Source organism: Pholcus phalangioides, unplaced genomic scaffold (genome assembly GCF_987345545.1).
Source record: "Pholcus phalangioides strain wild (caught in Gottingen) unplaced genomic scaffold, Ppha-v1.0 ptg000039l_1, whole genome shotgun sequence".
Taxonomy (NCBI): Eukaryota; Metazoa; Arthropoda; class Arachnida; order Araneae; family Pholcidae; genus Pholcus; species Pholcus phalangioides.
In genome coordinates, this window is record NW_028301625.1 from 6365891 (window position 1) to 6381141 (window position 15251).

The 15251-nt window shown below is 32.9% G+C and overlaps 1 protein-coding gene across 3 annotated transcripts in view; it reads right to left on the reverse strand.

Annotated features, from left to right (window-relative positions):
• Positions 1 to 15251, reverse strand: part of LOC149065505 (flotillin-1-like) — a 67772-nt gene that overhangs the window by 17509 nt on the left and 35012 nt on the right. For all 3 annotated transcript variants that reach the window (XM_089254087.1, XM_089254086.1, XM_089254088.1), the window contains exons 5-7: positions 12937 to 13056; positions 8260 to 8355; positions 5109 to 5228 (exon numbers count right to left, since the gene is read on the reverse strand). In XM_089254087.1, the coding sequence (XP_089110213.1) occupies positions 5109 to 5228; positions 8260 to 8355; positions 12937 to 13056 (336 nt within the window). The remainder of the gene's footprint in view (positions 1 to 5108; positions 5229 to 8259; positions 8356 to 12936; positions 13057 to 15251) is intronic.

Below are 15251 nucleotides of genomic sequence, written 5' to 3' on the forward strand. Positions count from 1 at the left end.
ATACTTGAAGAATTGTTCCGTTATTTCAGGGATGTAAACATAATACTTGAACTCACACTTTTCAGTAAAGATTCTATCAATAGTATTTTTATGGGACAGACAGAAAATTAAATAAGAAAAATATGTTTCTGATCCACCATGTATAAAAAAAAATTACATATGATGTTTAAAGTTCACAAACTTTTTTTGTTTGTTTTGTGCTATCTCTGTGCATTTTCATGATAATAGCATGTATGTTCATGAAAATATGAATGTTTCTTCTAGCAATTCCAATTTTCATCAGAATCATTTCTTCTAATGATTCTAATTTTCATTGCATGTTTTTTGCTTATACCATGCAGTTTTACTAATTTTTTAAGAAAATTACAGACAATTTGACAACATACATGCAACACACTATAGCGAAATTTTAAATGATAAAATTGAATATTCACTGAGATATGAGCATTTTAAGAAAATGATTTTCACCTATGCATGCACAGAAAATATCAATTTCATTTTTTTCATCATTTCATTGTTTCGTCAAATTTTCTATAAATTTTGCAAAATTTTGTTGAAAACTCTGCGTGCTATAAGCAAAAAACATGCAATGAAAATTAGAATTTTTAGAAGAAACATTCATATCTTCGTGAATATACATGCTATTTTTATGAAAATGCATACAAATATTGCACAAAGGAAAATTTTGTTTAAATTATAAATCATTTACAGCTTTTTATGATACAGGGTTGATAAAAAACATCTTCTCCCTATATAGTTTTTTGCTCGTCCCCTAAACTGAGTCATGACTAAATATTCACTGGAACATTGTGAGTACAAGCATTAGGTACACATGTCAGAAATTTCAGAAAAATCCATCAAGTACTTTTCTAGAAATTTGAAAAAATGTCTATACTTCAAAATAAACACTAACTTATGGTTAGAGTATCATCAGACTGGAAAAGGTAGATGATCAAATTGGCATACCATTCACTATCAGGAGTGTTACAGTGTAACAGTTAAGTGGTAAAAGTGGTGAAAGAAATATGGTATAACCCAGACTGACAACAGAATGTGACGAAGGAGCAAATAACAAGAGTCAAAAGATCAAAAATATATAAAAAATTTGTGAAATTTATAATATAAGTAGTCCTGTGATGATATTTTGCACTGGTCCCTGCATTTGGCATGGGAGTTCTCTGGATGTGTGAGTAGTATTCTGTAACATGTTTCCTGTTTTTAACCGCCTTATGACCTGTGTAGTGTGACCAAAATACGGGAAGCTATTACCTTATTAAAGAAAAATGATGGAAGAGCTACACATAATGGAGGAATAGTAGATTTTGAATAACCATGAGATCATTGTGGCACTCATAAGCAGCTTCCCCTCTAATTTTTATTCACCTACATAGACATGTTTTTTTTATACAGTGGAACGTCGGTTAAAAAACAAAAATTTTGAATAAGTTTTGATTTGATTAATGAAAAATGATTCACATTATGAGCAAAAAATGTGCACTTTGTTTATTTACTTTCACGCAGTCACAACTGAGCCAATGATTTTTCACTTTTGCCCACACACATACTGTAAAGTTGTGGGTAATATTTCTCCCTACACTACTGGTCAGCGTGCCTTGCTCGCAAAATGCACACAGGTGTGAGCGTGAATGTTCACGATACAAAAATAGATGCATTATGAACATTTGTATATGCACTTAAAGAATTTTTTAAAATTTTGTTTCCAAGTCTGCATTTATAAGTTGCACTATATTAAAGAAGAAATAAGAGGGCTGAATACAAGTTAAAGGAGTTGCAAGGATATCAAAGCAATGACCACATGTGCTGGAGGATATAGGAAAGCTACTGCTTGTCAGAATGAATGAAAAGCAACTAGCTGGTAATACTGTGAACTGAGAACATTATCTGAGAGAAGGCAAAGACTTTGTACACCGATCTCATGAGGAAACTATCAGGTACGACAACAGAAAATGAAGAAGGCTTTTAGACAAGCAGGGCATGGTTTAAAATGGTTATTTGAGGGGCTAGCTCATGAGCACAAGCAACCAGTTGTCAAAGAGATTGTGTCCTTGGGAAAAATAACGGGATTGGAGGTGAATGAGAATGACATTCAAGAACTAGTGGAGGAACATGGCCAGGGGTTGACCACAGACGAACTGATGGGTCTCTATTGCAAACAGCAAGAACTTATGGATGGTATCTCATCTGAAGAGAAAGAAGAGAGGAGTGAATCCCTCACTTCAAATGAGATTAGAAAAATATATAGAATGTAGGAATGTCTCACATGCATGCACGCACTGCAAAATTTTTCCAAAAGAACCACCCAAATAAAGCTGTAGGAGTGCAAACAATAAATCTGGCCAACAAAAATGTAATTTCTCATTTCTGAGAAATCCTAAAAAGGAGGCAAAAGCAAGTGTCATTGGATAGGTTCTTTTCAAAGTCATGCAAAATATAATATGTTTACAGACAACAGTGCAATCACCCTAAACAATAGTACTCCTGTCTCTTGTCATTTAGAGTAAGTTAATTTGTAAACATCAAATTGTATTGTATGTTTTCATTATAGTATTATATATTGTATTTTATTTATTATAATATTATTGTACTGTATTTTATTTGTTATAATATTATTGTACTGTATTTTATTTATTATAATATTATTGTACTGTATTTTATTTATTATAATATTATTGTACTGTATTATTAATTACATTATTGTGTTGTACTATTTATTAAATGTCCTTTTTATTCATCATTTTTATGTAAATGAATACTTGTAAAACAAATCATCTGAGTTTACATTATTTCCTATGAGGAAGTTTGATTCAATATGTGAATGATTCAGATAATGAGCACGTCCACAGAACGAATCATGCTCATTACCCAAAGTTCCACTGTACAGGGAAAGACATACAGTCAATGGAACTGAATGTATTGAGCAGATTTCATTTTTACCATGTACAATTACCCAGCTTAGAGAAGATATTTCTCATAGGTGAAATATTTGGTTGGGTCTGGCATTGCCAGACATCCTATATACGATCCACTAGGGCATATATATATGGGAAAGGGAAAATATATATCAGGAAAAGGTTCACATTGTATATTTATGAATTATAGGAGGACTTGACCAACTCATAAAAGTTTCTTGCATAAGGGAGTTCAAGTGACTGAGCTTATTGTTTAAATTCCAGGTGATGTATCAGAAAAATAACTACTACGAATTTTTTTATTAAAAAATAACTACTACGAATTTACGAAAAATCACTACTAAGATGCTTCATGTCAATGTTGGAAAGTCTGGCTATAATAAATAATGATACAAAACTAAAACAATATTATAAATACAAATAGAAATTTATTGGAAATTTTTTTTAAATAATTTTTATAGAAATTTATTGCTATCAGAATTTTAAAAAGAGCTTTTGACTATGTGTATCTAATGATACTAACAGAGAAATTGTCATCAGCTGGTATACGAGGTAATACATTAAACTGTTTTAAAACATATTACTTTAATCGAAAACAAGTAGTTAAAATAGTTGAAGAAATCATTACATCTCTAGAAGTAAAAAAAAGGAGTACACCAGTACCGTTTCTTGGGCCGCTCGTTTACATAAATGACATATTCAAACTGAATATAAATGGTAAATTAATTTCTTTTGCAGACAACACAATACTGTATGTTGAATATACCGAAATTACAAATTTACTAAAAAAGTCGAAGAGCACCTATTCAAAATCAACACCTGGCTTAAGAAAAATAAACTTATAAACTAAATATACAAAAAAATACATATGATTAAAAACAAGAAATATAAATAATTTAACTAACATAAAAATCAAAATCCACGATCACTGTCCATGCCAATATATTTCACAAAGTAACTGCCATGAAATTGAAAAAGTTCATGAATACAACTACCTAGGAATAATAATATCAGATGACCTAAAATCGAACCCACAATAAGAAGAAATAATAAAGAAATTAAGAAAATATGCCGTCACATTTTATATAGATTAAAAAACACAATCAACAATAACATACTAAAAGATTTATTTTATGCTTGGATATACTCAATAGTAACATATGGAATCACTGCTTAGGGAAGTGCTTATCAAACAAATATACAAAAACTAGATAATATACATAATAAAATAAGATCCCGAATAACAAACACCACAGCAAACAATTATGCAACAGTATGTTACAAACTAAGTATAAGACAAAACTATATATTTATAGACTAACAAAATTTTCATTCTTAAACAATAAATGGCTAGAAACAAAACAAAATAGAACCTCATTTAGATTGAATAACATATATCAAGTGCCGAAAAGAAATCGTTATTCCTAAAGAGTTATAGATATACCGCCCCAAAAATAATGAACCTATACCATACAATTAATCATACAAATAATAACATAAGATCAAATCACAATATATTTATATTGTGAAATTAATTAATTATTAATGATTCTAAACAAAAATTCAAAAATATAACCATTCCTGTTAATCAACTGAAAAATACATGTGATTATAAGACCATACGTGAATTGCATGTATGCCAACTGAGTAATTTTTTATGTTTGTATCTACACACACACGCACACACATATATATATATGTATTTTTTCTTTGTTCAGCTGAAAAAAAAAACAAAAAAACCTAAAAATGTATATATACATGACTTCATAAAATATTTAGCCAATTAGTACATTAACAAGGCTGTTGCATAATCCAAGTAACTCTTTAATCCAATTAATATTGACTCACTGGAAGGACTTGTAGTCCCTTGGGTCACAGAGTGTCTGTGTCATCATAATGTCTTTTTTTTCTTTTTGGTCTTTCTCAGTTGTTTTGATCGTATGTTTTATGTGTTGTGCTCAGTCCAATAAATAAAAATAAAAAAACACAAAAGCCAAAACAGGCAAAATGCCCAAAAAGGTGGCAGAATAAAGTTGCCCATAAAAAACATGGATGTCAAATATAATTAAAATACGTCAACCAAAAATAAGAACAATTATAACAAAAACTATGAATTGAACTTGGTTCAAGACATCACATTTTGTAATTTTTTAAATACAAAATAATAGGTATAATCACTTTAGTATGAATCTCTACATCATATGCTGCTTTTTTCAGTTCAAAATCTCTTTGAGATTTTGCAATTTCAGTGTCATTGACATATCTTGCAGCCATACGTTCTTCCTCAGCTAATGCTTCCTAAAAGAAAATCCAGTTTAATCTTACACCATAGCTTTACAAAACATTAAATGATTTTTATATTACAAATTTACCAAATTCAAAATGTATCAAGTATAAAAAATACAGTGAAACCTCACTACAACAATGCTCGATATAATGATAGATCTCTCTACAACAATATTTTTTCTTGGTCCATAGAGTATGGTTATATTGCAGTTTTACTGTAATCAATTTTACAGTGTAAAGGAGACAAAATTATGTTCGTCATAAACAAAAATTATCCTGATTCCTAATGCTCTTGCTGAATCTTTTTAATGAAGTAGGCTTTCTTCCGATTTTCAGCAGATGCAAACTAAGAGGTATAGGGAAAATTGTTCTATTAAGAAATCAAGTTTACAAAATATCTGGGCTTGTCAATGCTAAGCAGCTTTTAAGGAGGTGAGATATCTTGTCAATGTCGCTTCAAGGGTTGAAAAGTGCAGGAGTTAGATTTTCCATTTTATTAGCTTTTAAAATAGTTTTCACACAACTGCTTATAAAAACTGTCATAGAAACAAACCTGTTTACAAGTAGCTGCCAAATAGACTCAAGTCTCAGCCCTTTATTCTGCAGTTTTATTTTCAAAAGAAACACATGAGTTTCTTATATTTTTCAAATAAAGGCACTGTATATTTTGAGCCTATTTCAGCATTAATGCTTCTAAGCAGCTCCTAAACATTCTATTTTTGCTTGTGAGCTGTTCATGAAGTTTCTATAATTACCAGCAGAATGGCTCAAAGGTACACAGCCTCCATTTCTTGACAAGCCAAGCATGAATTTCTAATGAATTTCCCAGCTTGCGGAATGACTTTTTAGCAGATCAAATAGTAACTGGCACTATACAGAACAGTTTAATTGCAAGGCAGATATTAGGAAATATCCCTTGCAGTTTATCATATATTGAATTCAATAAATTGAGAGATCTTCTCCAAATGTGTTCACCAGTTTTGCCATTTTGGTGGAGAGCAGGCTTTTATAAAATTTCGTAAAGTTCAAGATGGGAGAAAATATGTTGTATACAATCTCCGCTGTTTTCATCAAGTTATAAAATCATTGATAATGAAGTCAAGTACTGGAACCCAAAACTCTGAAGTCTTGCCATTCATTAGCTTTTCAACTATTGGGAAATTTAGTTATCAATCCTGCAGCCTCAGCAACTGTTCTTGCTTCTTGGAGTATAGTTTCCCATGAGCCTCATAAATGCTGCATCTCTTGCACCAAATCTGTTATGAGCAAAACCTGTGTTCTGAACCTCATGTTGTTCTGAATAGACCAACTTAACATATTATTCAAGTAAATGGGAAAGTAAAAAAAATAAATGAGTGCTTAATTAGATTTATTCAAATTAGTGTACTTGTACCACTTTTTTTTTTTCCTGTCTGTGTTTCTGTTTTGCAGATAGCTATCCTAGCAATATATGGTATACAAAAGCTTACAGCCAAATTGTCGTTTTCTCGGCGCCCATAACAGAATTTTACTGTGGGATGTGTGTGTGTGTGTGACATCTGTTCATGCCTTCCCTAAAATTTTCATTTCAGCCAGACACAGCTGGAAACAGTAGATCACCAGCCCATACTGGTGTCCTTAGGGAAATACTGGTTTTCTGTAGCCTTCATTGAAAAATCATCTCAATGTCTTTTCCTTTCTTTGTCAGGAAAAGACTGGCACCCGAGAGCTGCTGCCCTGTACAGAATATTGTATATGTGTATTGTAGAAAAAAAATTGCAAAAAAAAAAAAAAAAAAAAAAAGAGAAAAAAAAGAAGAGAAGATGCTTAGTTCAAGAGATCCACTGATACGCATACAAACTGATAAGACATGTTTTCCTGAACAGATTGGACATAACTGGAAAAAAAGGGAAAGACCAAGCCACAGGCCCCTCCCAGGCCTGGAGGAGACTATACCGTCTCCGGTATAGTATCTTTCAAATTCTGGTCTCGTATTGTGATTGTGTCCAGCGGCTATGCCAGCATGCCCTCGATGTACTCGGTATCAGCAATGCAGTGCGTAGTGGCTCAGTCTGCATGACCACACACTCTGAGAGGAACAACTGCTATATTAGGCATGTGTGTTCTATTACTTATAGGAAAATGCAGAACATGTCCCACTATGGACTCTGTACCTTGTACTGTTTAGATAACAATGTGATCCACGATAAGAATCCTTGAGATCTTGATCAAAGTGCATGATAAGGTTTAGCCTTATGAAGAGCGCTGATTTGTTTACGATATTAGGATACTAATTGAATGGGTCTTGATTAGATATTATGATTATTAGTCGAACTTTGAATTGTATGAATCTGCCCTTGATGGGTACACGTAGAGGATATAAGTCAATTAGATGCAGAAGAGAGTCAAAGGTCAGCCACGAGTAGAAGTCGTTTATGATAACTACTTAATGTTCCCTGTATACATCCCACCAGTCATCTCTCATTTTGTGATAAACATCAAGATAATTGAGTGCAGCTTGTGTTGATCGGTAGACTTGCTAGCATCAGGAGGTCCCCATAGAATGAGACAGGCAGTTTGCCAGTTTCTTGGGGCTTCATATAGCATAGCATACTTAGCAAAGAAAGTATGTAATCTAGCTCTTACGCTAAAACACTTGTCGTATATGTCTTTAATATTGTCCTTCTTGAAATCTTTGCTGTATTTCAAGCATAGTGTGATACTTTTCCGAAAAACCCAGTGTGTATATCGGAGATACAATGGTTTCTATTTTTGAGCAATAGCTAATATTATCTTGGATAGCGCCACGCATGACTTCCCAGTGAACTAATGTTATCTTGGATAGTGTCACACATGACTTCCCAGTGACACCCAGTATGCATATTCTTGAGTTGGTTTAGTTTTTTTTTTCTATTGAAGATGGCATATCCTTGATCATGGAAAGTTCCAGGTACGCTCTAAGTTCAATTTCAAAATATGAACAGGATGTATTATTTTTTTATTTACTTGCATAATAATCATATAAATTTTACTTCTTCATCAGGAAAAATATAACAGATAATACCTTAATTTGGGAATCTCTACGAGCTTCTGCTTCTCCAATTCGAGCATCACGTTTCACTTGAGCTGTCCTGGCCATTCCCAAGGCTTTCAGATAACCCTAAATGGTAAAAGTTAAAGAACTTTAAACTAGTATTACTGAGAGAGAATTATATATATATATTTGTATGTATATACACAAAAAGGAAATTGCTTGTTTGGAGAGAAAAAAAAGAATACAAGATAGAATTTATGCAAGAATGAAATATAACCTATGCATGGGTCGTCATCGGGGGAATTCCATGCCCTGACAAGTGAATTTGAATGAACAAGTCTCTAGTTTTTGTTCCTACTATATAAATGTGTGTGTGCGCGTGCATGCAGGGTGTTCAACTAAGGGACAGAGACAAACTCAGAGGGTTGTTATTAGACATAAAAGGAACAAATATTGCAATGGAACATGGTGTCGCAAACCACGTTCAGAGGGTAAAAATCTAGAAAAATGTATGCAGGTTTCGACATCACGCTGGAACAACAAAAAGTAATAATAACTACAAAAAAAAAGATTTATTTGATTAATTATAACAGGAGTTGTTGGAAGTGGTGACCGCTGACATCATTGCACAGTCTACAATGACGTAAAAACGATTCCCGGGTGTGCTCGAAGATACCAGGTATGCTTTTGATGTCTGCTGCAGCGACAACAATCTGTGCTATAAGATTCTCCAGTGTGTCCACAGGTATCGCATAAACAATTGATTTAAGGTGACCCCCATAGGGAAGAGTCACACGGATTAAGATCCGGTGAACGTAGAGGCCAAGCAATGGGTCTAGTGCATCCAATCCACCTCCTTGGGTGCGTAACATCAAGGTGATTACGCATCTCGTGGGAAAATGTGCAGGGGCACCATCATGCATGAATCACATGCCTCGCTGCTAGTGCCATCTTAATGCATGGTCCGCGGGCTTCAAGAGAAGAGAGGCCTTACAAAAATGAGATTTGGTTGAAATTTTCTAGAATTTACCTGGTAGGGCCTCAAAAAACCACTTCGTCCAGGGCCCATGACATGAGGCTCTTAAGATGGCCCTGCTCACTGCACTGCGTGCTCCATTCAGGCATTCAGGCAGCAAGTACGACCCCTAGAAATAATCACAGAGGATTCCTGCTCCCACGTTAAAACTAAACCTCTGTTAAGATTTCCACGGCACACTGGCATGGGGATTATCCCTCGCCCACATGTGTGTTGACAATGCCTTCTTGTGTAAATAAAACAGTGGCAGGAAATTGAGGATTAGAATGTGTGGTGACATCAAACATCCAGCGCACGAGGGGATATGTTCACGACAGGGATAGTCGTCTTCCATTAGAAGTTGCATCTTCTAGATGTGGAAGGGGTACATCTTTTCATTATGCAGAACATTCCAGACTGCCGGGTGCTAAACATCGAGTTTAGCTGCAACCGCTCGTGTACTTGTCAACGGGAAATTGGCAAACCGTTGCAGCACAGTTTCTTCCATTTGAAGGTAGTATGGTGCATCTTTAATGGTCTGGAATTTTCTATGTACACAGTGCCCAAGTAGACACAAAAGGAGAAATCTCACATATTTAAATCTGGAATTAATAAATATGATGGTGAATTTAATCCTTTTCTGGTTTAGGGGATGGAGAGCAATGACTTGAGATCATCAAAATTTTCAAGGAAATCAAACATTGCAGAATCTCATTCCATCTTGTTTGAACAGGGTGTCTGGACCAAGTTATGCAAGGCATGCTTTGAGCATTTTCTAGTACAATCGAATGAGGATTAAAACTTTTAGACTTTGCACAAAATTCAAAAAGTGCAAAACTTATCAGTTTATTTATTTATACAATGTTGTTGGCCTAGAGGCCTATACAAGAGGATGCGGTTGACTTACACATAGATATTTAGTTATATTTAGCAAAAAATCAGAGATCGTGGAGAAGTCAACAATAGTAGAGGGGAGTTTAGGGAAGCAGCATTGGGAAAGAAACTATATTTAAAGCAGTCAATAGAGGAAAAAATTGGTTTTAATTTTTTTGGGTGGTCAAGTCTATTGGAGACATAGAAAGGCTCAGTCAGAATAACAGATGTATCGAAATTTAGATGACCATCTTATAAAGCATGGTTAACAGAGAGATAAGTAAATGAGTAGCGAGTGGGTGGAAATTAAGTTCGAGTTTAAGATCAGAAACAGAAAATGGAACTAAAAGAGGACCAGCAGTTGTGAATAAAGCAAGCAAATTTATTTTAGATAGATTCAAGTTTGTCAATATTACTCAGCTGCATATGAAAGAACAGGATAAATATAAGTTTGGTCGCAGAGGAGTAGGGCATCACAAGTAGAGTGTTTGAGGTTGTGGTGAAGGAAGAAAAGTTTAGAGACATTTCTGGTAGACATAATCAATATGATTATTCCAACATAGGTCAGCCGAAATTATGACACCCAGGTATTTAAATTGAGAAACTTGGGATATGGTTACATTATTCATCAAGTATGAGTATTCGAGGGGGAGAGTTTTACATGAAGCTCTCTTGAAAATTGTTATTAAAATTGTTATAAAAGAGGTTGATAGGCATATGTCTGAGATGGAAACAAGATTATGTTGTAGAATTTCTAGATCTGACTTGTGATTAATTATGCAGTAAATTACGCAGCCATCAGCAAAAAATCTAATGGTGCAGGTGAGGGTTTCAGGGAGATCGTTTATATATATTAAAAACAATAAAGGCAAAAGGATCGCTACCTGGGAAGTACCTGAATTTACAGTGGCAAACGGTGAGTCATGATCTTTAAAATGAACAGTTTATAATTTTTTAGGAAAGTGTTTCTAACCATTTGAGCAGTTGTACATTCAGACCAAGATTTGAAAGTTTAAGGAGAAGTCTATGGCAAAGAACTTTATCGTAGGCTTTAGAAGAATCCAAAAAAATTATATTGGTTTGTAACTTGCTAACTTTTTGTTGGCTTTGGAAAGGTCATGGATGACAAGGGACAGTTCGGATGTAGTAGAAAGGGATTGTCTAAAGCCGTGTTGGTTGGGAAAGAAGAAGTTAATGGAGTCTAAATAGGTGCGGATTTCTTTTGCTAGAATATGTTCGAAAATCTTACAACAGGATGAAATAATAGAGATAAGACTGAAGTTAAGGGGGTTGGAGAGTGAACCAGATTTGTAAATGGGAATAATTTTATTGATTTTCCAATTGGTGGGGAGGATGGTGGTATTTATATAGTGAGACGTTAAATAAGATTAGAAGATAGTGAGAGATTTCTTCAGTGCAATATTTGAGAATGGAGCTTGGAATATCATCGAGGTCTACAGAATGGGGTTTCAGTTTTTTAGTAATTTTAAAATACTTTCTTTAGTGAAAAGATCGAGTTTGAATTGTGAGCAGATTCCATGAATGTTGAAATTTGAGAGGAGTGGGAAGGCAAAGAAGAGTTAGTACTAGATTGGGTGTAGGAGATCCGGATAATATCGTTAATACTGGGATCCCAAACATATTTACAGTTATTTATTAGAGCAAAATTATGAAAAAGTTTTACTTTCTGGCCACTATCATGGAATTTTTGAGAAGCGCTCCAGATTTTCTATTTAGCTTGCATGTTTTGGATGAGAAGTGCTCAGAGTTGGATATGTTACTATTTTTTAATTTAAAGACATTTTTTAAGATATCACTTTTAATTTTGAATTTATTGAATTTGAAAATGGAAAGTCTGCATCCATGGATCCTTTTAGGGCCTATTCCATGACAGAGGTCTATCTTGCTGGGAAAAATTTTTATGTCTAGGTGGTCGGAGCAGTATTGAATGATTTTGGATTTGAGGGTGTAGGGGCACTCAAAGTCAACTTCTTCAGGGATGTTTCGGAAAATCAGGTTGTCACAGAGGGAATGGTCCTCTAAATTGATAACTTTGTTGGTGAGCGAAGATTGGAATACAGATAAATTCGAGGAGAGGTCATAGACTTGATTTTGGAGTGCTTCTACAGGTAAAAGTTTCTCCTCAACTGCACTAGGACGCTGGGATAATCCATTTAACTGAAGACTGAATGAGTCTTGCTTTTGGGTGAGGAGAGTAAGTTGGTTTAGAATAGCTAAACTTGGGTATCTTGAGTATTACGGAGAATGGATGAATTATTTGATGGTATGGTAGTTTCAGAAGAAAGATTTAATCTGTTTTAAGAGCATTGATTGAATGACTATAGTGTCATCTATCAATCAAATTCATAGCTACTTTTAAGAAAATTTTTAATAAAAAATTGAAACAGTGTCTGAAAAATATGCTGAAAGAATAATTTTTTTTATCATACATCATTTCTGAGACATTTTATTTCAAAGTGAAGGGGGAGGGCTCTTTTTTAGACATGCTGTATCAAGAAAATAAAGTAGGATAATTAGAAAACCTTATTAAAAAATTCAGAGTTTTCAATATTTCAAATGAATTTTGGACTGGTAAAATTAAATTAAAACATGACAAATAATTCAATAACTATCACAAAAAATGAGTAACTTTGCCTGGTTTTAATTTATACAAAAATTGCCACGTTTTTAAGAAAAATAAATTCATTTGTCGAATTTATTTGTCTTAAAAACGTGGCAATTTTTGTATAAATTCAATAACTCATTTATATAATTCATGAAAATATTTAAAACAAATTTGAAACATTTATTGAAATCACCTGATCATCACAAATATCTTTAATTGTGTAAGAAACAACAGTAATGCCCATATTGACTAAATCAGAAGAAGCTACCTCAAAAACCTGTTTTGAAAATTTTTTTCTGTCTTTATATATTTCCTGAAAAAAAAAAAAAACATTAATTTTTCTTCCCAATCTAGAGCTAAAGACATTTTATCACAAACCCAAAAAAAAGGAAAAAAAAACACATATGTATTAACCCTTGAAGCTTGGAGGAGATTTACATGAAATTGCTGGTTTTTGCAGATGTTTAGTAAAAAAATTATAACATTTAAAATTTGAAATGAATTTGAAATTTTTTAATGTTTATGAAATAATGCTTTGTCTATAATAGTATATACAGCGAAACCTCGCTACAACAATACTCTATACAATGATAAATATTTTTATAACAATTTTTTTAAGATATTTCCAAACAGCAATAATTTTTTTAAATATATTTTGCTCAAAATAATTTTCAATTTAATTTTAACGTTGTCACTTGTTTTCATTCTTCTGAAGGCATCTAATAACATCATTATTTTGCACTAAAGGATCACTGTCAGTGAAGTAATTGGTGCTGCTACTTTTTGTGTAAGACACACAAAAGTGCAAAGCGGTAAACTTCTTTACAGGAGCAAATGCATCTAACTGAATTTTCAACTACTCAATTACAATTTTTTGCAGCAAATAAATACATAAAAGCACATTTTCTGGTGGTATAAACAATGCCAATGTAGAAAAGATGAAAATAACAGCATAAATTTGATTTCACATAAGGATCATGTTGCCCTTGATATAACAATAATCCCTCTACAACGATATTTTTTCTTGGTCCGCAGAACATCATTATATCTGGATTTCACTATGATATCACTTTTATTACCTGAAATTAATACAATATTTTCTTTGGTAAAATTGTTAATTTTATTTTTCTACCACTGCCAAAAATTGGATTTCTTTCATTTTTTTAATGCAAAGAAACTCTTGCATATTATAGTGAAACCTCAATATAACGATACTCTGTGGACCAATATAAAATATTGTAGCAGAGAGATTATCGTTATATCAAGTATCATTGTAGTGAGGCTTTGCTGTATTTGCTTTTTAGGTAGTACATATTTTAGAAATGCATGTTTTAATATAAAATACTAGGCGTTAAATATAGTAGAGCAGAGATGCTGCTGTACTCTAATTTATGTGGGTCCCAGGATCCAAGTTATTGGTGAAATCTGGGTCCTTTTTGAATGAAAGTGGGTCCTTCTCTAGAAAAATGAAAGTATGTTTCTTTCCCCCCCCCCCAATAATTCACTGGTATCTCTGTGGATGAAATAAATAATTCATTTCTAAAAAAAAATGTTCTTTCCAAAGGATCACTGTAAAAAAGGTTAATGCACAGGGCAATAAAAGGTTAAATAAGGCACACAAATTTTTCCTTTTTTTTCTTTTTTGGAGGTTTGAAGCTAATAAAATAATTTTTTTATGAATACATTAAAACTGAGTTTATTATGTTTGCTGTTTTTTGAAATTAAAAAAAAATACTAACAATAATAATTGAAGTAATTACTAATTAGTATTCAAAATAGAAATATTGAATTCCTAATTGTAATCAGTGCCAGTATGGGTTTTTCAAGTTTAAAATAAATGCAGAAAATATATTTTTTGAAATATGATTATTCAACTCTATCAAGGGTCAAAAACTCTATTAAGAGTCAAAAAACAGTTACAAAATATAATTACAAAATTATTATTTTTTAAGTCAAAATATTGTGCGTGGATGCGAAGATTTACAAACAGAAGTTATACTGAATGGATTTTCCAAATTTATACATGATCTACATTACTATCACAAAAACATTGAAAGATTTGATGGGCTGAGAGAGGTGTGGATATGTGCAGAGAAAGCAGCAGTGGCTAAAGTTTACAGCTGATTCTGAACGCCAATGTTCTGCAATTTATTTTCTTTTTCATGTCTCTTGCCCAGAAGTTGATGCCCTAACAACTTGGTGTGGCTGCTTGCTGTGGTAGCAATGTACTATGCAGACATCTTGTTGCCATTTCTGTTGCACCTTTGTGTCAGGAAAAAAATAGATATGTTACTGTGAATCTTCTTTTACATCTCACAGTACAAACCATTTATATCTCTTGCTCCACCAAGAAAAAATTAGTGGGTTCTGGGTGGTATTTTCTATTTGAAATTAAAACAACTCAATATTGAGAAATGTGACATTATAGATATAATCTAATTTTTACACTGAATTCAGAACTGAAAAATTATGTAATTAGTTTGCAAACCAGATACAGAAATTTTTTTT